Genomic DNA, 16,952 nt, shown 5'->3' with positions numbered 1-16,952 from the left:
GATCAGAGAGTCGCCCTGCAGGCACTTGGGCAGATGCTACCGAAACATATATATGAACTGATTCTGTCGGCAGGTGCGATAACAAGGATCAAGACATCGAGCGACCCAGAAAAGGACAGCAGATTGCATGGGTACTAAATTAGTACAATGGGATTACATTGGTCGCCTCAATTATTCTTGAATCTCCAGCACGACCCACTTGCGTGTCAGCAAATTGAAGATGCTGCCAAAAATCAATGTCATGAGCGTACAGCTGAGGATAATGACGTTATAGGGCATGCTGAAATCCGGGGTGGGGAGATCGACGAGGAGGTTCGGGGTATAGATCCTCTCCCAATCATAACTCGAAGAGGTGTCGTGAGACGATTGAGAGAGCGGGAAAAAAACGGCCCCTGGTAGATCCCAGCCTCTCATCGCATCAGGTGGATGTTCGGTGTATCTGAGAAAGGCTTTGTTGACCTCCATGGATATTTTGAGCGTGGTCTTTGGTGGAATTGTGAGGACAGCTTGCAACATCGAGGGAGAGAAGTGGTCATTAGATTGTAGCGAAGGTGGATTATATTTCAATCCTGAAAGTAAGTCGCCTAGATACACCAGATAATCAGTAAAGACAATCTTTCCATAGCCGTAGGTCATACTCCGTATCTGTGAGTTTATTTCGACTTTCAGGGTGTGCATCCACAGCGTGAGGAGTGCAGGCATCATCTCCAGATAACCTACCGATATCTCCTGGGGAGAATTGTTGGTCGCAGACACAGATAGAACGCCTCGTGTTTGCGTTGTACCATGAATTGTTCGCTTTACGCTAAGCGGAGTAACCGGTGTTAATGGTGGCAGCGCTACGTTGATAAATCATCAGTAAGCTGGTTGTACGGACAGAGAGAGACTTACGATACTGGAAGCTATGCTCATTTGGCCAGTACATGGCAATGTTGAACGGAGTTGTGAAATTAGATGCTTAAACATGTTATTGGTTCAAGTTTATTGCAGAGAAATACCTGTACGACGCACAGGAAGATAAATCATAAATGGCTGAACTGTCGACATGGGCAGGATTTTCAGGGGTTATTTTGTGGTCCTTCCCTTCCGGTAGAGTAACAGTGATGGAACTAGAACTCGCTACCGGGCATGATCGTTCAATGGAACGATCGAACAGTGATTCAAGATTCCAGTCTGTCAGCATTGTCAGTGAGAGTTATATCACGACTCGGTGACTAGTTCACCTCGTCTCTTCCCTGCGCTGGTTCGCACTGGATTGAATACCGCTTGTAAGGTCAGCTTTAATTCAACACCAGTGTCCTCCTTCCATATAACGTGAACCCCCATGCCATGCCAGTCCGCATCAAACACCTTCTGGGGATTGAGCAGTGCAGCAAGCCCTGCATGGCTCTTACACGGAAGTAGCTTCAAGAAGGGTGTTAGATTCTCCGTGCAAACGTTTTCTGAAGGAAGTGAGGCGTGCCGAAGTTCGTGTGGGGAAAAAGTAGGGGTAGACCCAGATAAAGGAAAGGCGACCGTCGGTGACAATGTTCGTCTAGAATCTAGCGACCCAAGAGAAGCACAAAAGAGTCCTGAAAGTGCGTTTCGGAGACCGGACCATCGTTCATCCACTCTGACAGATTGAATGAGTGAAGGTGATCATGGCTAGTTGTTGAAGATACACACGTCGTTGCCTCACTAGCGCCCATCCAAGCCCATAGCTCAGCTCCAGTTCCAACCCCAGCTTCATGAGGATGCCCCCAGTTGTCATAATTCCATTTTCCAGCGTTGAGAGTCAGGTGCAGCTCGGTGACCGCGTATTCGCGTAGGATTTGACCAAGAGTCAGTGGGAACAGGGCGTAGTGTTGGGCTGCGCAGCTTGCGTATTTTAGGAGTGAAAAATGATGATGGTAGACTCACATTCATCTCGTTTTCCTAAAGCGTTCGGATTTCGCGGAACTGCACCCTCTAGAACAGTCACGAAAGAGAATGTCGTCGATACTCGTCCATCTCTAAGTGATTGTATTTGAAGATCTTCCCTATAAGTTTCACCACGATATAGAGCAAAGGATGGTGTACACAGGTAAGCTAAGAAAATCCAGACTGAGGCGCGACGCATTTGGTCTACAACTTCGAAAGCAGGAGCTTCAAAACGATATAATGTCACGTGATTCCCGCTACCATTAGGGGAGTGGGTACTGTCGGTTTTGATTTTCACGTTTTGGCAATAGTAAGTTCGTGCAGTCACAGATGTCACAGACAGTCACGGTATGGTGGTGTAGTTTTTTCCAAATCATCCACCTTGAAGTTCTGCCATCCAGGCGCAACCAATGTGCCAAATCAATTTACAAGTTTTGCCCATAGAAGCCCCGCCCACCTTAGAGTAGTTCAGAGCCCCTTCAACAAAGTTCGCATCAAATCGCATAAACCATGCATTTCTCCTTTCTCGTCTTCTTTACCACTGCTTTGGCAGCATGTATGTCTGTCACTGCATGCTCTCCCTAATTCAGGACCTGCGCTAGAGACAGTGATTGCTGCGACGATCTTCGCTGTAATTTACGATCGGTGAGTACTGTAGTACTATGAGTGGTTTGCTTTGCATCCAGGATTCAACCCCATTGCTTACCCCATGCACTTTGCAATCTCAATAGTCTAAAGCTCGTGAAATATTCTACAATCACTAAGTGGACTGCTCACCGATGGGCTGGCAGCACATCTGGACAGCGAGTCTCGTGTTTCTGCTTTCGCAGTGCTATGGCTGATGGCACAACACGTAGTTTGTCGGTGACTTGTTCCTGGAGTATGGTCAATTTTCCCTGCTTTGTGAGCAATAAAGGCGTTTTTGAATTATTTTGAAGACTGAATATCGATCGATGTGAGGAGTCCAGATCTGTGCCGTGGCATTCGATATTGCCAAAGTCTGCAACGGTTGTAAGCAGTCGAGACGGGACCATTACTAACAGTGGGCGCGTCCAAGGCCTCGGACTCACCACGACTGACATTATTATTTGACCCAGTTGATGCGTGTGTTGTTCACCATTCAACTCAAGAGTCGAGACTAACTAAACGCTTCCAATATCTAGACCCTTGACGCGTGTAGATTTCGATATCTCGACACGAACGGATAGCTCCGCTATTTCAACGATGCAATTGCCGAATCGAGCTGCGCTGGTCCACAATTCTTGAATTGTGGACTCTTATTAAGCATTCAGATCCACAATATGGCATTGGTCATTCGTCTGGTGACTTTAGAAAGCTAACCACCAACCACTACCATCCAATACGCTTTTGAGTCTCACAGACCACTTTAACTTCGTTCTTCGCTCTTCGTTAAACCCACTTACTGTTATTCATACTATGGACGCATTCGCATCCATCGCATCGCAGTTTTACTCATCGAATGATGGTTTCTCAGGAGATTCCGACGGACTCCCCGTTGACCATGAACACAAACCAGAGCTACCTGGTATATTTTGTGTCATTGCTTGATGTCGATTATCGACATGATGTTGCTCGTACAACAGTGCAAACCTCTCTTCATCGCTCATCGATCGATTCAGTACTGAAGTACATTTTGGCAGTCACCGAGCTTCCGACTACCGCCTATTCATCTTCTCTCACCATCAATCTCGTGTACCGTCCACTCTTTTGTCGTCGTTTTCCGGTCGTGGTATATGCTGAAGTGACTACTGAAGGTAAAGACGATAACTTACGCTACGCGATACATTTCTCAACCTTTGCACAATACAGCAGCACCACAATCACCCTCGGTGACCAATAGACAGGGAACAGCGCCCGCGAAAGCGGCCGAGTACGCGTTATATTGATCCTGTTTACGAAAGTCATCTCATCTTCGAAGGGCGGCGCGTCTAAAACGGCCGGCGGGAACGGCGGACTGATGGGGGTACGCCTCACATCAGGGCATTCGCGCGCCCAGAGATGCGTCGGGGACACTGGGGGTCCCCTAGAATAGACCATATTTTCCTCCTTATAGTACTACTCTCCTTATGACATGAAAATGTATATGTATATGTATAAAAGACAGGGAACAGGCTGAGATTGGCACACCGGCACAAATAGGAATAGAACTTTACGCGTACCGAACGAGAATGAAGCAAAGTCTTCAACCAATGTCAGATCATGGAAGTGTATAAGAGCGATTTCTGCACAGTATCGAGACGTATAGACGAAATTGAAAACATAGCAGACACATCTAGTGCGGCGGTCGAGCATCCCAATTTGAAGTACATGAAGAGTCCATCATGATAAGCATGAACATATGAATAACCATCCTTTGTCCGAGTCCAACGCCTCGACGATCCAAAAATCCCTGACCCAGACACACCTACTCCTCCCTCTTCCTCTTCCGTCCCACTTCAGTAGTAGGTCCATCGCCGTCGTTGGCTTCACTGGTATGGACTTTGGCGATGTAAGCATATGATTGCAATGAAACGCTCTGAACTACAAAGTTAAGAGCGGCGACCTCGCTTTCAGTGCTGGGCGAGGATACCCCTTCATCTTTATTGCATTCCTCTGATTCATCACTGCTGATGATTAGGAAATTCTTCTGAAAATGTTAATCAGTGCGATCCTTTGGTGAATAATTATTAATACTGACGGAATGCTTGTTGTTCTTCTGATCCTCCTCGATGACGTCGCTCGCTTTGGGCAAAGAGTGTTTTATGATGACCACTTTTTGGACATCAGCTACCAGTTGATCTGGGTGAAGATTGGGGTAATGCGGCGAGACCGTCATCGGCTTGACTTTGATCGAATACGTCGGGGTAACTTTAAGAACTTTGCCCTCGAGCCGGGGCCAAAGTTTCAATGTGACCTTGTTGTTGATTCGAATGACCTTTCCGGGAATCATGGCAGTTAGAAGTGAGCACGAAGTAAGAAGGAAGGTTTGTTCTGCGATGCAGCGTTTACTGGGGTGAGTTTGGTAGCTACCTCCGGACCCCCATCCTTTAAACAAGTTAGAGTTGTGGACGCATTATTGCGGGCTTGTGTTTGTATCCACAACAGACATGCAGCATTGGATTCGACTATGCTTCGGATGGTCATTGATCGCCAAATCTGTGAGGGCTCGTGGTTTGAGCACAGCGATAAGAATGGCGGACGCTTGTGTAAGTGGATGTTGTCGGTCAATGCGGGAGCACCTCCACAGGCTCCACTGGCATTGAGATTGACCATCGTACGTGACAGTCCAGTGAGTTATCCGCCCGCTGGTTCAAGGCATGCATACAACGACTTCAAATTAATGAAGCATCAGCACTAGATTTCTGGTTCCGAGAATTATACACCTCACTAGCTGCTGAACGTCCCGTAGGATTTATTCAAGATTGACGCGTGGATACTTGGCCAAAGGAATACAATGAGGCATCGACTAGTATGCGTAAGCTCGGGCCATTGTTAATGAAGTACTTACTATTTTTCTAAATCTTCGACCGACGTTCTATATATTATTCCACTGCTCATGCTGTTCATGCATGATAATAAAGGTATTGCATTTGGTCCTAAGACTTGCATCGTATGTTTGTCAACAATGACTTCCGAGTCGACCTCGTATCGAAAAGCCAACAGTTTGCTTCATGTACTGCTTTGTTTGTTGCAGGTACGTGGCATGATGAACAGCAGTAATAACTAGCATATATTACACACGACGTGCGAAACTTATTGGGCATGGTTCAAGACGGCAAGGAAACGCACTGCATTGGATTGTTGAGCTGGGCTTCGAATAAGCATAGAGGACCGGGATTGTGTGAACAGAAGAGTTGGTTGAATGAAAGACTGCAAGGAGGATGCAGGAAAGAAGTAAGGGTTTGATTTGTCGGAATCCACGAGCACTGAGGAGCGCTCACAGTGTAGGTGCGAATGCTCGAATCGTCAACTTGTTCTGAGATTTCAGTTTGTCTAACTTCACTGAAGAACACACCAAGATAATACTTTGCGGAGCACTTGGCTCCTGTGTGAACGACAGGACAGGGTAGGACTCGTCTCCTGCACCGAGTTGCAAGTTCGTAATTGTGTCTGAGACTCTAAAAACAGTGAAAGCAGTGAATGGATTGTACAAGTGTTTTCTGGAGACCCTCAGACAAGCGAAAAGGGGGCAGCCCTGAGTTCTCGCATCATAAGAAAGTATTTTTCGAAAACTAGAACTTTGAAGTATTCTTAGTAGATGTCCGAAATCAAAATAGCTAGCGCTCATATCACACGTGACACCAGAAATTGTCGAGATGAAGTAAGCAGGGTGGTCGCAATACTATTGCTTTGGAGTTCAATGTTCATCGTTATTGTTCGCTTCCATGTAAGCTCTTTTGTCGTTTCTTCCACTATAATCAATCTACAGGCCCTTGTGGGTATCGAAGATAACCAAAAAATGGTCTGTCCACAGCTGTAACTCATTTAAAGGACGCGGGTCTGCAAGGTAGCTATCAAGTTCGTCCCACTTAAAGTCACTTCATTCCCCATTCCTCACATCACTGTTTACCATGTCGTCTGACTATATTTTGCGTCTTGGCCCCAAGGTCACTCTTAAGCTCAAGACTTCCTGTCCAAGACCAGCAAATTCAGATTCGTCTAATCAGAACTCTGTCTCAGCGTGCCCCCAAGTACAAGCCTCACAAAACCACAAAAAGAGATCTCGAGATGCTCGAGATGAAACCGATACACCTGCCATCCTATCCTCTTCCATCTCGCCCCTGCGTGTCATAGTACCATTAAAGCAAAAGATTACCAACGGAAAATCGGACGCTGGGCATTCACAAAACAATGAAGCAAATGCTTATAGCTATGGCTACGCGTCGGAGCACCTCCCTCAAGATTGGGAGATGTCAGATCCAGCCAACCCTCCTGGCGCGCCCATTCCTACCCAAGTTCAACTGCAGGACGACTGGGAGATGGCATCTTGGTTAGCATTTCATGTCTTTTCAATGGTATGGGAGGCTGATGACATGTCACAGATAGGTTTTCTTTGTGATATAAAAGGGTTATAAAGGGAGGTCTCAAGGACTGTCGAGGGAACTTTAGGTGTACACTGTACAAGCGCCGCTACTGTAATTGTCTCGGAAATGTACGTTGTTGAATATCTCCTCGAACAAAGCATGGTTACATCGTCTCGCTCGCGATGGTACGTGTGAGCATTTCGATCGCTTGATGCTGATGTTCGTGTGTGAAACACGACTCAGTTGATCAAGGCTCGTAGACATTTCCACACGCAGGTGGCTTGGTCAACAGTAATACTGGTGAGTCGGCTAATGATCATCATAAGTTAGTACGTCAAACCTCCAATTCTGGCTCTTGCCCGTGAATCTCCATGCTCTTCATAACGTAGACATTCGGTCCTAGCGTGCGACTCTTTGGCTAGATGATGAATCGTGGGTTAGGTGCGAAAATGATTGCTGAAGTCTCACCGTTATGATGCTCTTATTCGATTTTCTCAGCGACTGCTTGAACCGTGACCATACTCACGGCGTGAGCACCTGACCGACGTTCTTTGCGCATATAACTCGAAATAGCGCTGTCGAAAAAAGAACTGGTATATATGACAGGTGCAGAAAGCAAGTCCTCCTTGTCATTTCTCGCCTTCACGGTAGCTTTGAGTCTCACACGAGCCAGGTGCTTTTCACAACGCTATCCTGGTGTGATCATAATATATGGTAGGTCGACTGAGGAATCGGAAAAGGAAAGGTCTGTATCAAAATGGCCCAATCCTCCGAGTCGTGTTCCTTTGGCCGACCTTGAGTATATCTCACAGGACCCCGGCAGCTGATAAGGTGCGTCATTCTTGTAACCTAGGACCGCCGGTCTGTATGCTGATACTTTGTTTGTGTTCCCGTCTATGCATTACCTCATTAGCTCACAGACCATTCGTCGGACCGTCATGGTGGTCGATGTCAGTGGTCGCAAAGTGCTTCTGTATTGACCATCATTGTTAGTTTTCAAGCGTTTCCATCGTTCTTACCACCATGATCAATCCACAGGCCCTCACAGATGTGGCGGTTGATACCGTTCATGGCTTTGTTGAGTCCAACGTCGCAATTTCGCTATGACTGTTTGAGGACAATTACACTATGGTGCGTCCTAGTTTTTAAAGGATGCCTGTCTGCAAGGTAGCTGGCAAGCTTTCCTACTAAACGCTGCCTCGCAGAACAAACACTCAAGTTCACTTCCTACTACCTTGTCCTCACATTACTCTCCATAATGACTCTACCTGGAAAGCTGATCCGAATCAACGACCGTGTCAGCATAAGGCTTATGCCCACGAATCATCTTCCACCACGCCTGCAACGCCTTCTCCAGCGCCAGCAGGTCTCCAACATTTCTGAGCGCTCCAACTCGGCACCCCTAACCATAGAGGAGCCAGCAAGCACAGCGATAAGTCTGGCTCAATCAAACCCACTGGCTATAACAAAGCCGCCTTGCCCTCGAAAGAGAAGGAACCAGAGGAGTAGAGAAAAGGAGAACCATATCGCATCACCCATCGCCTTAAAACGGCGCCGCCGCATTCGCGCAAAACTCGACCATTCTGCAGTCTCCAACACACATAGTACTACTACTAATTAGCTACATAGATTTAAGTACGATACCTCGGGGCCTCTTGACCTTGTTTTCCGTGTCTGAGACATGGTTTGTTTGATTTATTCTCGTTAAAGAAAGTACTTGGACATTGGAAGCACTTTGTTGTCGATACCTAAAAATGTAATCAAATACGCACGGTCATCGTCCAACTGCGCCTGCACGTCATTAATATTGCCATCCTTCAACGCGAGCAATGTCGTGACATCTGTTACTTGAAGCTGCCAGTGCCGTAACAAACTGCATGTGGTTCGTCCCGTCTTTAGACATGCCTGGGGCCCCCCTTCCATTTCAGCCGGGTTTCGACATCAAACATGCCCTTGCTAATTTCCTCAGCTGAATGCAGGACAGTGAAATAATTTTCACCCCAGAGAAAATTAATCTTGACATGATTCTCAACCTGTCATACGCCGTACTCCGAGGCTAATGAGGATGATTTGGTGGTGGTTAATCTGGCCGTGAAAGTATCGGGCGAGCTCACACACCTCGTTTAGATCTCAGCTTTGTCTCCTGATACAAAAAATTAGAGGTATTGTTTTGGACATCGAGGGACCGAGGTTACGATGGACCTGATACTTCAGAAGCTCTAGTTTTCGAAAAATACTTTCTGATGATGCGAGAGCTCAGAGCTACCCCATTTTCGCTTGTCTGAGGATTTCCAGAAAACCCAGTCCTCTATGCTTGTTCGAAATCCAACTCATATAGCAAATGCGGAGTACCTGGACTACGTTATACGCAGCTGCTCGCTGGCAAAGAGTGAATTTGAAATTAAAAGAGGAAAGAACATCTTGACGGCAGATGTGCAACCTCGCAGCGTCAGACTCGGAATATTTGAATAAATACACAAGAGGGTGACGATGCAAGCTTCCTCTATCATAAGCAGGCTGGGTCGAGTAGAGAAAGTATTTGCAGTATTCACTGGCAGGCTTATGGTTGAAGACTTTAATCCATTCTCGTTCGGTACGCCTAAAGTTCTATTCCTATTTGTGCCGGTGTGCCAATCTCAGCCTGTTCCCTGTCTTTTATACATATACATATCCATTTTCATGTCATACGGAGAGTAGTACTATAAGGAGGAAAGTATGGTCTATTCTAGGGGACCCCCAGTGTCCCCGACGCATCTCTGAGCGCGCGAATGCCCTGATGTGAGGCGTACCCCCATCAGTCCGCCGTTCCCGCCGGCCGTTTTAGACGCGCCGCCCTTCGAAGATGAGATGACTTTCATAAACAGGATCAATGTATCATAGTGTGCTAGCGGATTGCATAATATATAACGCGTACTCGGCCGCTTTCGCGGGCGCTGTTCCCTGTCTAATTGGTCACCGAGGGTGATTGTGGTGCTGCTGTATTGTGCAAAGGTTGAGAAATGTATCGCGTAGCGTAAGTTATCGTCTTTACCTTCAGTAGTCACTTCAGCATATACCACGACCGGAAAACGACGACAAAAGAGTGGACGGTACACGAGATTGATGGTGAGAGAAGATGAATAGGCGGTAGTCGGAAGCTCGGTGACTGCCAAAGTGTACTTTAGTACTGAATTGATCGGCGAGCAATGAGAAGAGGGTTTACACTGTTGTACGAGCAACATCATGTCGATGATCGACATCAAGCAATGACACAAAATATACCAGGTAGCTCTGGTTTATGTTCATGGTCAACGGGGAGTCCGTCGGAATCTCCTGAGAAACCATCATTCGATGGGTAAAACTGCAATGCGATGGATGCGAATGCGTCCATAGTATGAATGACAGTAAGTGGATTTCACGAAGAGCGAAGAACGAAGTTGGAGTGGTCTGTGAGACTCAAAAGCGTATTGGATGGTAGTGGTTGGTGGTTAGCTTTCTAAAGTCACCAGACGAATGACCAATGCCATATTGTGGATCTGAATGCTTAATAAGAGTCCACAATTCTTCGATTTGTGGACCAGCGCAGCTCGATTCGGCAATTGCATCGTTGAAATAGCGGAGCTATCCGTTCGTGTCGAGATATCGAAATCTCTGCGCGTCAAGGGTCTAGATATTGGAAGCGTTTAGTTAGTCTCGACTCTTGAGTTGAATGGTGAACAACACACGCATCAACTGGGTCAATAATAATGTCAGTCGTGGTGAGTCCGAGGCCTTGGACGCGCCCACTGTTAGTAATGGTCCCGTCTCGACTGCTTACAACCGTTGCAGACTTTGGCAATATCGAATGCCACGGCACAGATCTGGACTCCTCACATCGATCGATATTCAGTCTTCAAAATAATTCAAAAACGCCTTTATTGCTCACAAAGCAGGGAAAATTGACCATACTCCAGGAACAAGTCACCGACAAACTACGTGTTGTGCCATCAGCCATAGCACTGCGAAAGCAAAAACACGACTCGCTGTCCAGATGTGCAGCAAGCCCATCGGTGAGCAGACTACTTAGTGATTGCAGAATCTTTCATGAGCTTTAGACTATTGAGATTGCAAAGTGCATGGGGTAAGCAATGGGGTTGAATCCTGGATGCAAAGCAAACCACTCATAGTACTACAGTACTCACCGATCGTAAATTACAGCGAAGATCGTCGCAGCAATCACTGTCTCTAGCGCAGGTCCTGAATTAGGGAGAGCATGCAGTGACAGACATACATGCTGCCAAAGCAGTGGTAACGAAGACGAGAAATGAGAAATGCATGGTTTATGCGATTTGATGCGAACTTTGTTGAAGGGGCTCTCTAAGGTGGACGGGGCTTCTATGGGCAAAACTTGTAAATTGATTTGGCACACTGGTTGCGCGGCGTGCGCCTGGGATGGCAGAACCAACCACGTCGATACTGTGACTTTCTGTGACATTTGTGACTGCACGAACTTACTATTGTAATATATATCTTTTTCACAGTCCACAGCTGATGAAACGGTATACAGAAGTACCAAGTAGTAGGGAGCGCCAGATATGACACGCTCTTGTATGGATGACAGCAAGTGACAGCTCTCGAAACCACAAAGTAGCTACCATAATACAACAAAGATTCTCATCAAACATGTTTATGACGAGCTGCTTATGACCTCTCCAGCGCTCTCTTGCCTGCTCCTACTTCTTCGTTGCATTCTCGGCTATCCTTTCTCGCTTCCATACTTCTTCGTCATGCCGTAGACCACCCGGGAAGAAAATATCTGTCAACACCACTCCTACTTTCCTTTCGACCTCCTCTGCCTCCTTCAGTGCGTCAAAGACTTTATTGTTGTGTACTTCGTGCACTTGTTTCAAATGAAAGCCCAAAGCTCCAGGCTTGCGACGTGCGCCAGAAGCGATGGCATTCTGCAGCATACCCAGCGCACCGATGAGAAGCGAGTACCAGGAGTTATTGACCACACCAGTCATGCAAAAGAGATGTATCAGCCAGAAAATGGCAAGCAAGAACGTCAGCGGTACTGTTGTCCTCGAAGTCACTTCTCTTCCTGAAGCAAGATCTGCCAGTCTGAGCTCAGCGTCCCTAACCCCTTTACTTTTGATAACCATCACATATGCACCGCCATTCCCCTTTGTGAGACACACGACCTCTGTCTGTGTTTCCTGAATATGACGTGCACTCCAGAGCTCCTTTTGCCATTGAGGCAAAGCAGCTTGGACTTGGACGAGGAGTAGCCCGTTAGCGGTAACGATAATAATCATCCAATTGCCGAACAATGCTCCGGGTATAATGGCTACGGCAAGCTGCAGCATAATGACAATAAACCCACTATAGTATACCCAATCACAATCAGGTACCCCACAGCGCTTGTTTGGAGAGGTCTCGTAAAAGGTGACAGTGAGGCCCCGAGGGGTCTCTCCGGGGAATTCGTAGTCACGGACAAGGCGTGAAAGAGGCCAGGATTTGACATCGCGGGCGTGCCCAGTGCTAACATCAATGAGGGTGCAGGGACAGTCAGGGTCCGGTGCCAAGCGACGAGACCCAATGGCACAAAGAATGGCAGAGAATGCGTAGGCTACCCAGCCAAATGAAAATGCAACAGGAGTAAAGAAGTATGGGGGTGAAGAACAGAGTTGAGCGATTGCGCTTTGCACAATATCACCACCGATGACCGAGAGTATGGTAAGAACATCTGTTGGATTGCTCCATTCAGCCTTGATTAGAGCAAAATTAGTGGAGACTCGAGCTTGAGACATGGTCAACACGCAAGGAGATGATGATCAACAGCCCTATTCCTAGGACCTATTGGTTAAGCCATAAAGCTTATGTAAGTAATCATAGCACGAGGATACCTCGTTGCCAATCCTCGCTTCAACATGGCATGTGTTGGATGTGCAGGTAAGTGGCTCTCTCTTCTGCGTAACTACTTATAACTACGTCCTAGGTCACTGAAAACAATATCATGCCGTTCCAAATTATTTCCTCTATCTGGAGGCGCATTGTAACAACCACCTTATGTGAGCATTCTCTTGCAGTGATCCATTCTTTATGCGACGAAACTCGATTCTCAGGGGTTTTTAACATCTTTCTTGGGGCTTGGCACTCCAAAGGCACTCCCTCACATGACAACCATACGTGAGTCAGATATAATGCACATGATAATGGCACTAATCGTTTCTGAAGGAGTACTTCTAGTACTGGTTGGTCTCTGACCATGCCTAACGTCTCCGCAGACATGCCTCCCCGTCCAGAATTTACCCCATTCACAATTCCATACCTCTGCATTTCCAAGCCATATGATGGGAAAGGGTTCTGGACATATCCAGAGCGCCACGGTTGGATCATACACGCGAAGGACAAGAAATGTCATGTCCTCTGTCCACCAGGCATCTGCCGTGACGGCAGCCTGGCAGACTCTAGGACGCGGGTCCAATCACCGATATTGTCGCGTATCAACGGAATGCCGGTCACTGCCAGTGACAAAGTTGAGTTCCTGCAAGCTTGGCTCTTCTTTGGCGTCCTCACGGAAGTCTCTGCTTTATGTGGACTCGAGCTTGATGTTGAAGCAGAGTTTATTGTTGACAATGGATCTGTCTCCACTGCGAAGCTCAACGGCTTACCGGGGAGATGGTTCGCAGCTGCAATGAAGAAGAATCGAGCAGGTGATCATGCGTTCATGGAACATATTCTATCAATTGTGCGACATGCAATTTTAATGCTTTCTGAAGAGAAAGCCGAGGATCATACCCGGATATTCAAGTATACGTACGCCGAATGTCGTGTCCTGCACTCTCTCGACATCACTGCCCGTATTGTCGCTCTACACCTACTTTTGCATGTATACATGCCCGGGTTTACAGTGACCGATGAGAATGGATGGGGCCGCCAAAGGATCTTGAAAAGCGTGGATTGGCTCTACCGGGAATGTGAGGGAATGGACCAGTTGTCCGATATAGTGGAAACAGAACTCACAGAAAAAGGCTGGTGCCAGAGCGAGATTGACCTGCTAGCATCTGATGACCTGGCCTTCGCATCCCTCCTCACTCGTCCGAGAATCAGGGACCATTCTAGCTGTGGGGATGTTATTTGCAATGCATATCAGACGGATGAGGCGACTTACGTTACGAGGCATGTGCAGGACGGATGCAGCTGCAAATTCGTGGGTGTACCGGCGAGCCTTTTGGTTAATGCATTGTCCCAGAACAAGGTTCCCAAACTGTGTATTACTGGGCAGTTGGAGTTACGAGTGGTTATGGAAGACAACTACCCATATATTGCATTCTCCCATGTTTGTACGTCTCCATTGCTGTCTACCCCTTCCTCCGCTGACCTTCTGTTTCCATCAAGGGGCCGATGGGCTTGGAAACCCGCTCACAAATGCACTTCCTAGATGCCAACTTCGTCGATTGCGGGATTATGCAAACAAGCTATACCGCACACACAATCCTGCACCAACCTCCGAATCGGCTGACTTGCCAGTCGCACTTTGGCTGGATACGCTCTGCATACCCGTCGAGCGAAGTGCAGTAGCGTACCGTAAGAAAGCCATCCAGCTCCTAGGGAAGACTTTCAACGAGGCAGATGCGGTCTTAGTTCTCGATCGGGAACTCGAGATCGTTGAATCTGCTGCGGCGTCGTTTTTGGAACTGGGATTACGCATCCTATGCAGTGGTTGGATGAAACGCCTATGGACGCTACAGGAGGCAACACTGGCAAGTGAGGCGCATAACATAACCCTCCTGTACTTTCAGATGCACGACGGACCTTTCTTGTACCAGAAATATGATCGCAACAGACGTGCGCTACAACGTGTCAACGAACGCACAACCGAGGTCCAGGCAGAGGAGCGGTCTCTTCTTCTTGATGACGGCATGATGCTGGAGCTCGGGGCGCAACTACCGTCTGTGGGCATGATGCGCAATATGCGACAAGGTTGGTCACCATTCAGTGTCATATACTCTGCCATAGAGCATCGGTCAACTAGCAAAGCCGAAGACGTACCGATATGCATTGCCTCCTTATTGGGCAAAGACCTATCTACTATTATTTCCGGTGCGGACGTAGAACAACGAATGGCCAACTTCTACGTTCTCATGCGGGAAGTCCCACTTGGTGTGATGTGGTGCGAGGGACCGGAGAGGCTAAGCATTAAGCCGTTTCGTTGGGCGCCCCTGTCGATCAGTGCCTGCCCGCCGACCACTTTCATGGGGTGGGAGGATTGCGTTTGCGACTCTGCTGGCCTGCATGTCAAGTATGGCGGCTTTATCTTCGCGGAGAGCGAAGAAGAACGACATGATTCGAAGGCAATTCTTCCCCATGTCATCGACATGGTATCTGCCGAGACAGGCGGTGTATTAGGGCGACTCTCTGATCTTCCAATACTGGAACGTCGGGAAATTACGCTGCAGCGGAATTTAGCAGTGATAGTCAGGCATGATGACCATTCTGGTATGCATCCCGCTGCCGCGATCGTGGTCGTGGAGGACACTGTCGAAGTGGACGGTGGGATGCAATTGACTGAGTTTGTGTGCAGAATTGTTGGTTACATGTATCTCTGGTCTTCAGATCGGGATCCAGGAACGGGAGTTCGTGTCCATGCCACAGCGGTCGATCAGATGTGGTGTATAACTTGATGTCCCGAGCTTGTAGGAGTGAGGAACATCCGAGTCCATACTTCATGTACTTCAAATTTGTATGCTCGACCGCCGCACTAGATGTGTCTGCTATGTTTTCAATTTCGTCTATACGTCTCGGTACTGTGCAGAAATCGCTCTTATACACTTCCATGATCTGATATTGGTTGAAGACTTTGCTTCATTCTCGTTCGGTACGCGTAAAGTTCTATTCCTATTTGTGCCGGTGTGCCAATCTCAGCCTGTTCCCTGTCTTTTATACATACGCATATCCATTTTTATGTCATAGGGAGAGTAGTACTATAAGGAGGAAAATATGGTCTATTCTAGGGGACCCCCAGTGTCCCCGACGCATCTCTGGGCGCGCGAATGCCCTGATGTGAGGCGTACCCCCATCAGTCCGCCGTTCCCGCCGGCCGTTTTAGACGCGCCGCCCTTCGAAGATGAGATGACTTTCATAAACAGGATCAATGTATGTGTGCTATGTAGCGGATTGCATAATATATAACGCGTGCTCGGCCGCTTTCGCGGGCGCTGTTCCCTGTCTAATTGGTCACCGAGGGTGATTGTGGTGCTGCTGTATTGTGCAAAGGTTGAGAGATGTATCGCGTAGCTTAAGTTATTGTCTTTACCTTCAATATTCACTTCAGCACATCCCACTACTGGAAAACAACGACAAAAGAGTGGACGGTACACGAGATTGATGGTGAGAGAAGATGAATATGCGGTAGTCGGAAGCTCGGTGACTGCCAAAGTGTACTTCAGTACTGAATCGATCGGCGAGCAATGAAAAGAGGGTTTACACTGTTGTACGAGCAACATCATGTCGATGATCGACATCAAGCAATGACACAAAATATACCAGGTAGCTCTGGTTTATGTTCATGGTCAACGGGGAGTCCGTCGGAATCTCCTGAGAAACCATCATTCGATGGGTAAAACTGCGATGCGATGGATGCGAATGCGTCCATAGTATGAATGACAGTAAGTGGATTTCACGAAGAGCGAAGAACGAAGTTGAAGTGGTCTGTGAGACTCAAAAGCGTATTGGATGGTAGTGGTTGGTGGTTAGCTTTCTAAAGTCACCAGACGAATGACCAATGCCATATTGTGGATCTGAATGCTTAATAAGAGTCCACAATTCTTCGATTTGTGGACCAGCGCAGCTCGATTCGGCAATTGCATCGTTGAAATAGCGGAGCTATCCGTTCGTGTCGAGATATCGAAATCTCTGCGCGTCAAGGGTCTAGATGATATAGGAAGCGTTTAGTTAGTCTCGACTCTTGAGTTGAATGGTGAACAACACACGCATCAACTGGGTCAATAATAATGTCAGTCGTGGTGAGTCCGAGGCCTTGGACGCGCCCACTGTTAGTAATGGTCC

At 47.5% G+C, this 16,952-nt stretch overlaps 6 protein-coding genes across 6 annotated transcripts; 2 read left to right on the top strand and 4 right to left on the bottom strand.

Annotated features, from left to right (window-relative positions):
- Positions 1-15: 15 nt before the first annotated feature.
- EDB93DRAFT_1120909 (GPI transamidase component PIG-T) lies at positions 16-2,206 on the bottom strand. Its single transcript, XM_041448517.1, has 9 exons — positions 1,900-2,206; positions 1,666-1,849; positions 1,224-1,612; positions 1,012-1,173; positions 892-957; positions 869-870; positions 642-837; positions 618-620; positions 16-584 (listed from the first exon to the last, which is right to left on the bottom strand). Exons 1-9 carry the CDS (start codon positions 2,096-2,098, stop codon positions 172-174), a joined length of 1,614 nt encoding a protein of 537 aa, XP_041312066.1. The 5' UTR covers positions 2,099-2,206; the 3' UTR covers positions 16-171.
- An 82-nt stretch (positions 2,207-2,288) lies between these two features.
- On the top strand, positions 2,289-3,003 carry EDB93DRAFT_1120904 (uncharacterized protein). Its single transcript, XM_041448516.1, is given in 6 exon segments — positions 2,289-2,403; positions 2,435-2,440; positions 2,469-2,637; positions 2,648-2,706; positions 2,730-2,763; positions 2,838-3,003. 3 exon segments carry the CDS (start codon positions 2,679-2,681, stop codon positions 2,989-2,991), a joined length of 216 nt encoding a protein of 71 aa, XP_041312065.1. The 5' UTR covers positions 2,289-2,403; positions 2,435-2,440; positions 2,469-2,637; positions 2,648-2,678; the 3' UTR covers positions 2,992-3,003.
- An 894-nt stretch (positions 3,004-3,897) lies between these two features.
- Positions 3,898-4,233, bottom strand: EDB93DRAFT_1120891 (uncharacterized protein). Its single transcript, XM_041448515.1, has one exon. The coding sequence runs from the start codon at positions 4,210-4,212 to the stop codon at positions 3,985-3,987; it is 228 nt and encodes a 75-aa protein (XP_041312064.1). The 5' UTR covers positions 4,213-4,233; the 3' UTR covers positions 3,898-3,984.
- A 6,511-nt stretch (positions 4,234-10,744) lies between these two features.
- Positions 10,745-11,376, bottom strand: EDB93DRAFT_1120883 (uncharacterized protein; the record flags this gene model as incomplete). The annotated part of the gene is made up of 4 exons (XM_041448514.1): positions 10,745-10,873; positions 10,965-10,997; positions 11,084-11,175; positions 11,242-11,376. The coding sequence occupies 4 exons, from the start codon at positions 11,374-11,376 to the stop codon at positions 10,795-10,797; spliced, it is 339 nt and encodes a 112-aa protein (XP_041312063.1). The 3' UTR covers positions 10,745-10,794.
- A 231-nt stretch (positions 11,377-11,607) lies between these two features.
- EDB93DRAFT_1120881 (uncharacterized protein) lies at positions 11,608-12,742 on the bottom strand. The gene has a single exon (XM_041448513.1). It carries the CDS (start codon positions 12,689-12,691, stop codon positions 11,615-11,617), a length of 1,077 nt encoding a protein of 358 aa, XP_041312062.1. The 5' UTR covers positions 12,692-12,742; the 3' UTR covers positions 11,608-11,614.
- A 407-nt stretch (positions 12,743-13,149) lies between these two features.
- Positions 13,150-15,568, top strand: EDB93DRAFT_1246176 (uncharacterized protein; the record flags this gene model as incomplete). Its single annotated transcript, XM_041452416.1, has 2 exons — positions 13,150-14,227; positions 14,283-15,568. 2 exons carry the CDS (start codon positions 13,150-13,152, stop codon positions 15,566-15,568), a joined length of 2,364 nt encoding a protein of 787 aa, XP_041312061.1.
- Between the last annotated feature and the right edge of the window lie 1,384 nt (positions 15,569-16,952).

The sequence above is a fragment of the Suillus bovinus genome, assembly GCF_016758785.1.
Source record: "Suillus bovinus strain UH-Sbo-P2 chromosome Unknown EDB93scaffold_5, whole genome shotgun sequence".
In the NCBI taxonomy this organism is placed as follows: Eukaryota; Fungi; Basidiomycota; class Agaricomycetes; order Boletales; family Suillaceae; genus Suillus; species Suillus bovinus.
Note: the sequence above shows the minus strand (reverse complement) of the source record. Positions and strands in the feature narration are given on the sequence as shown.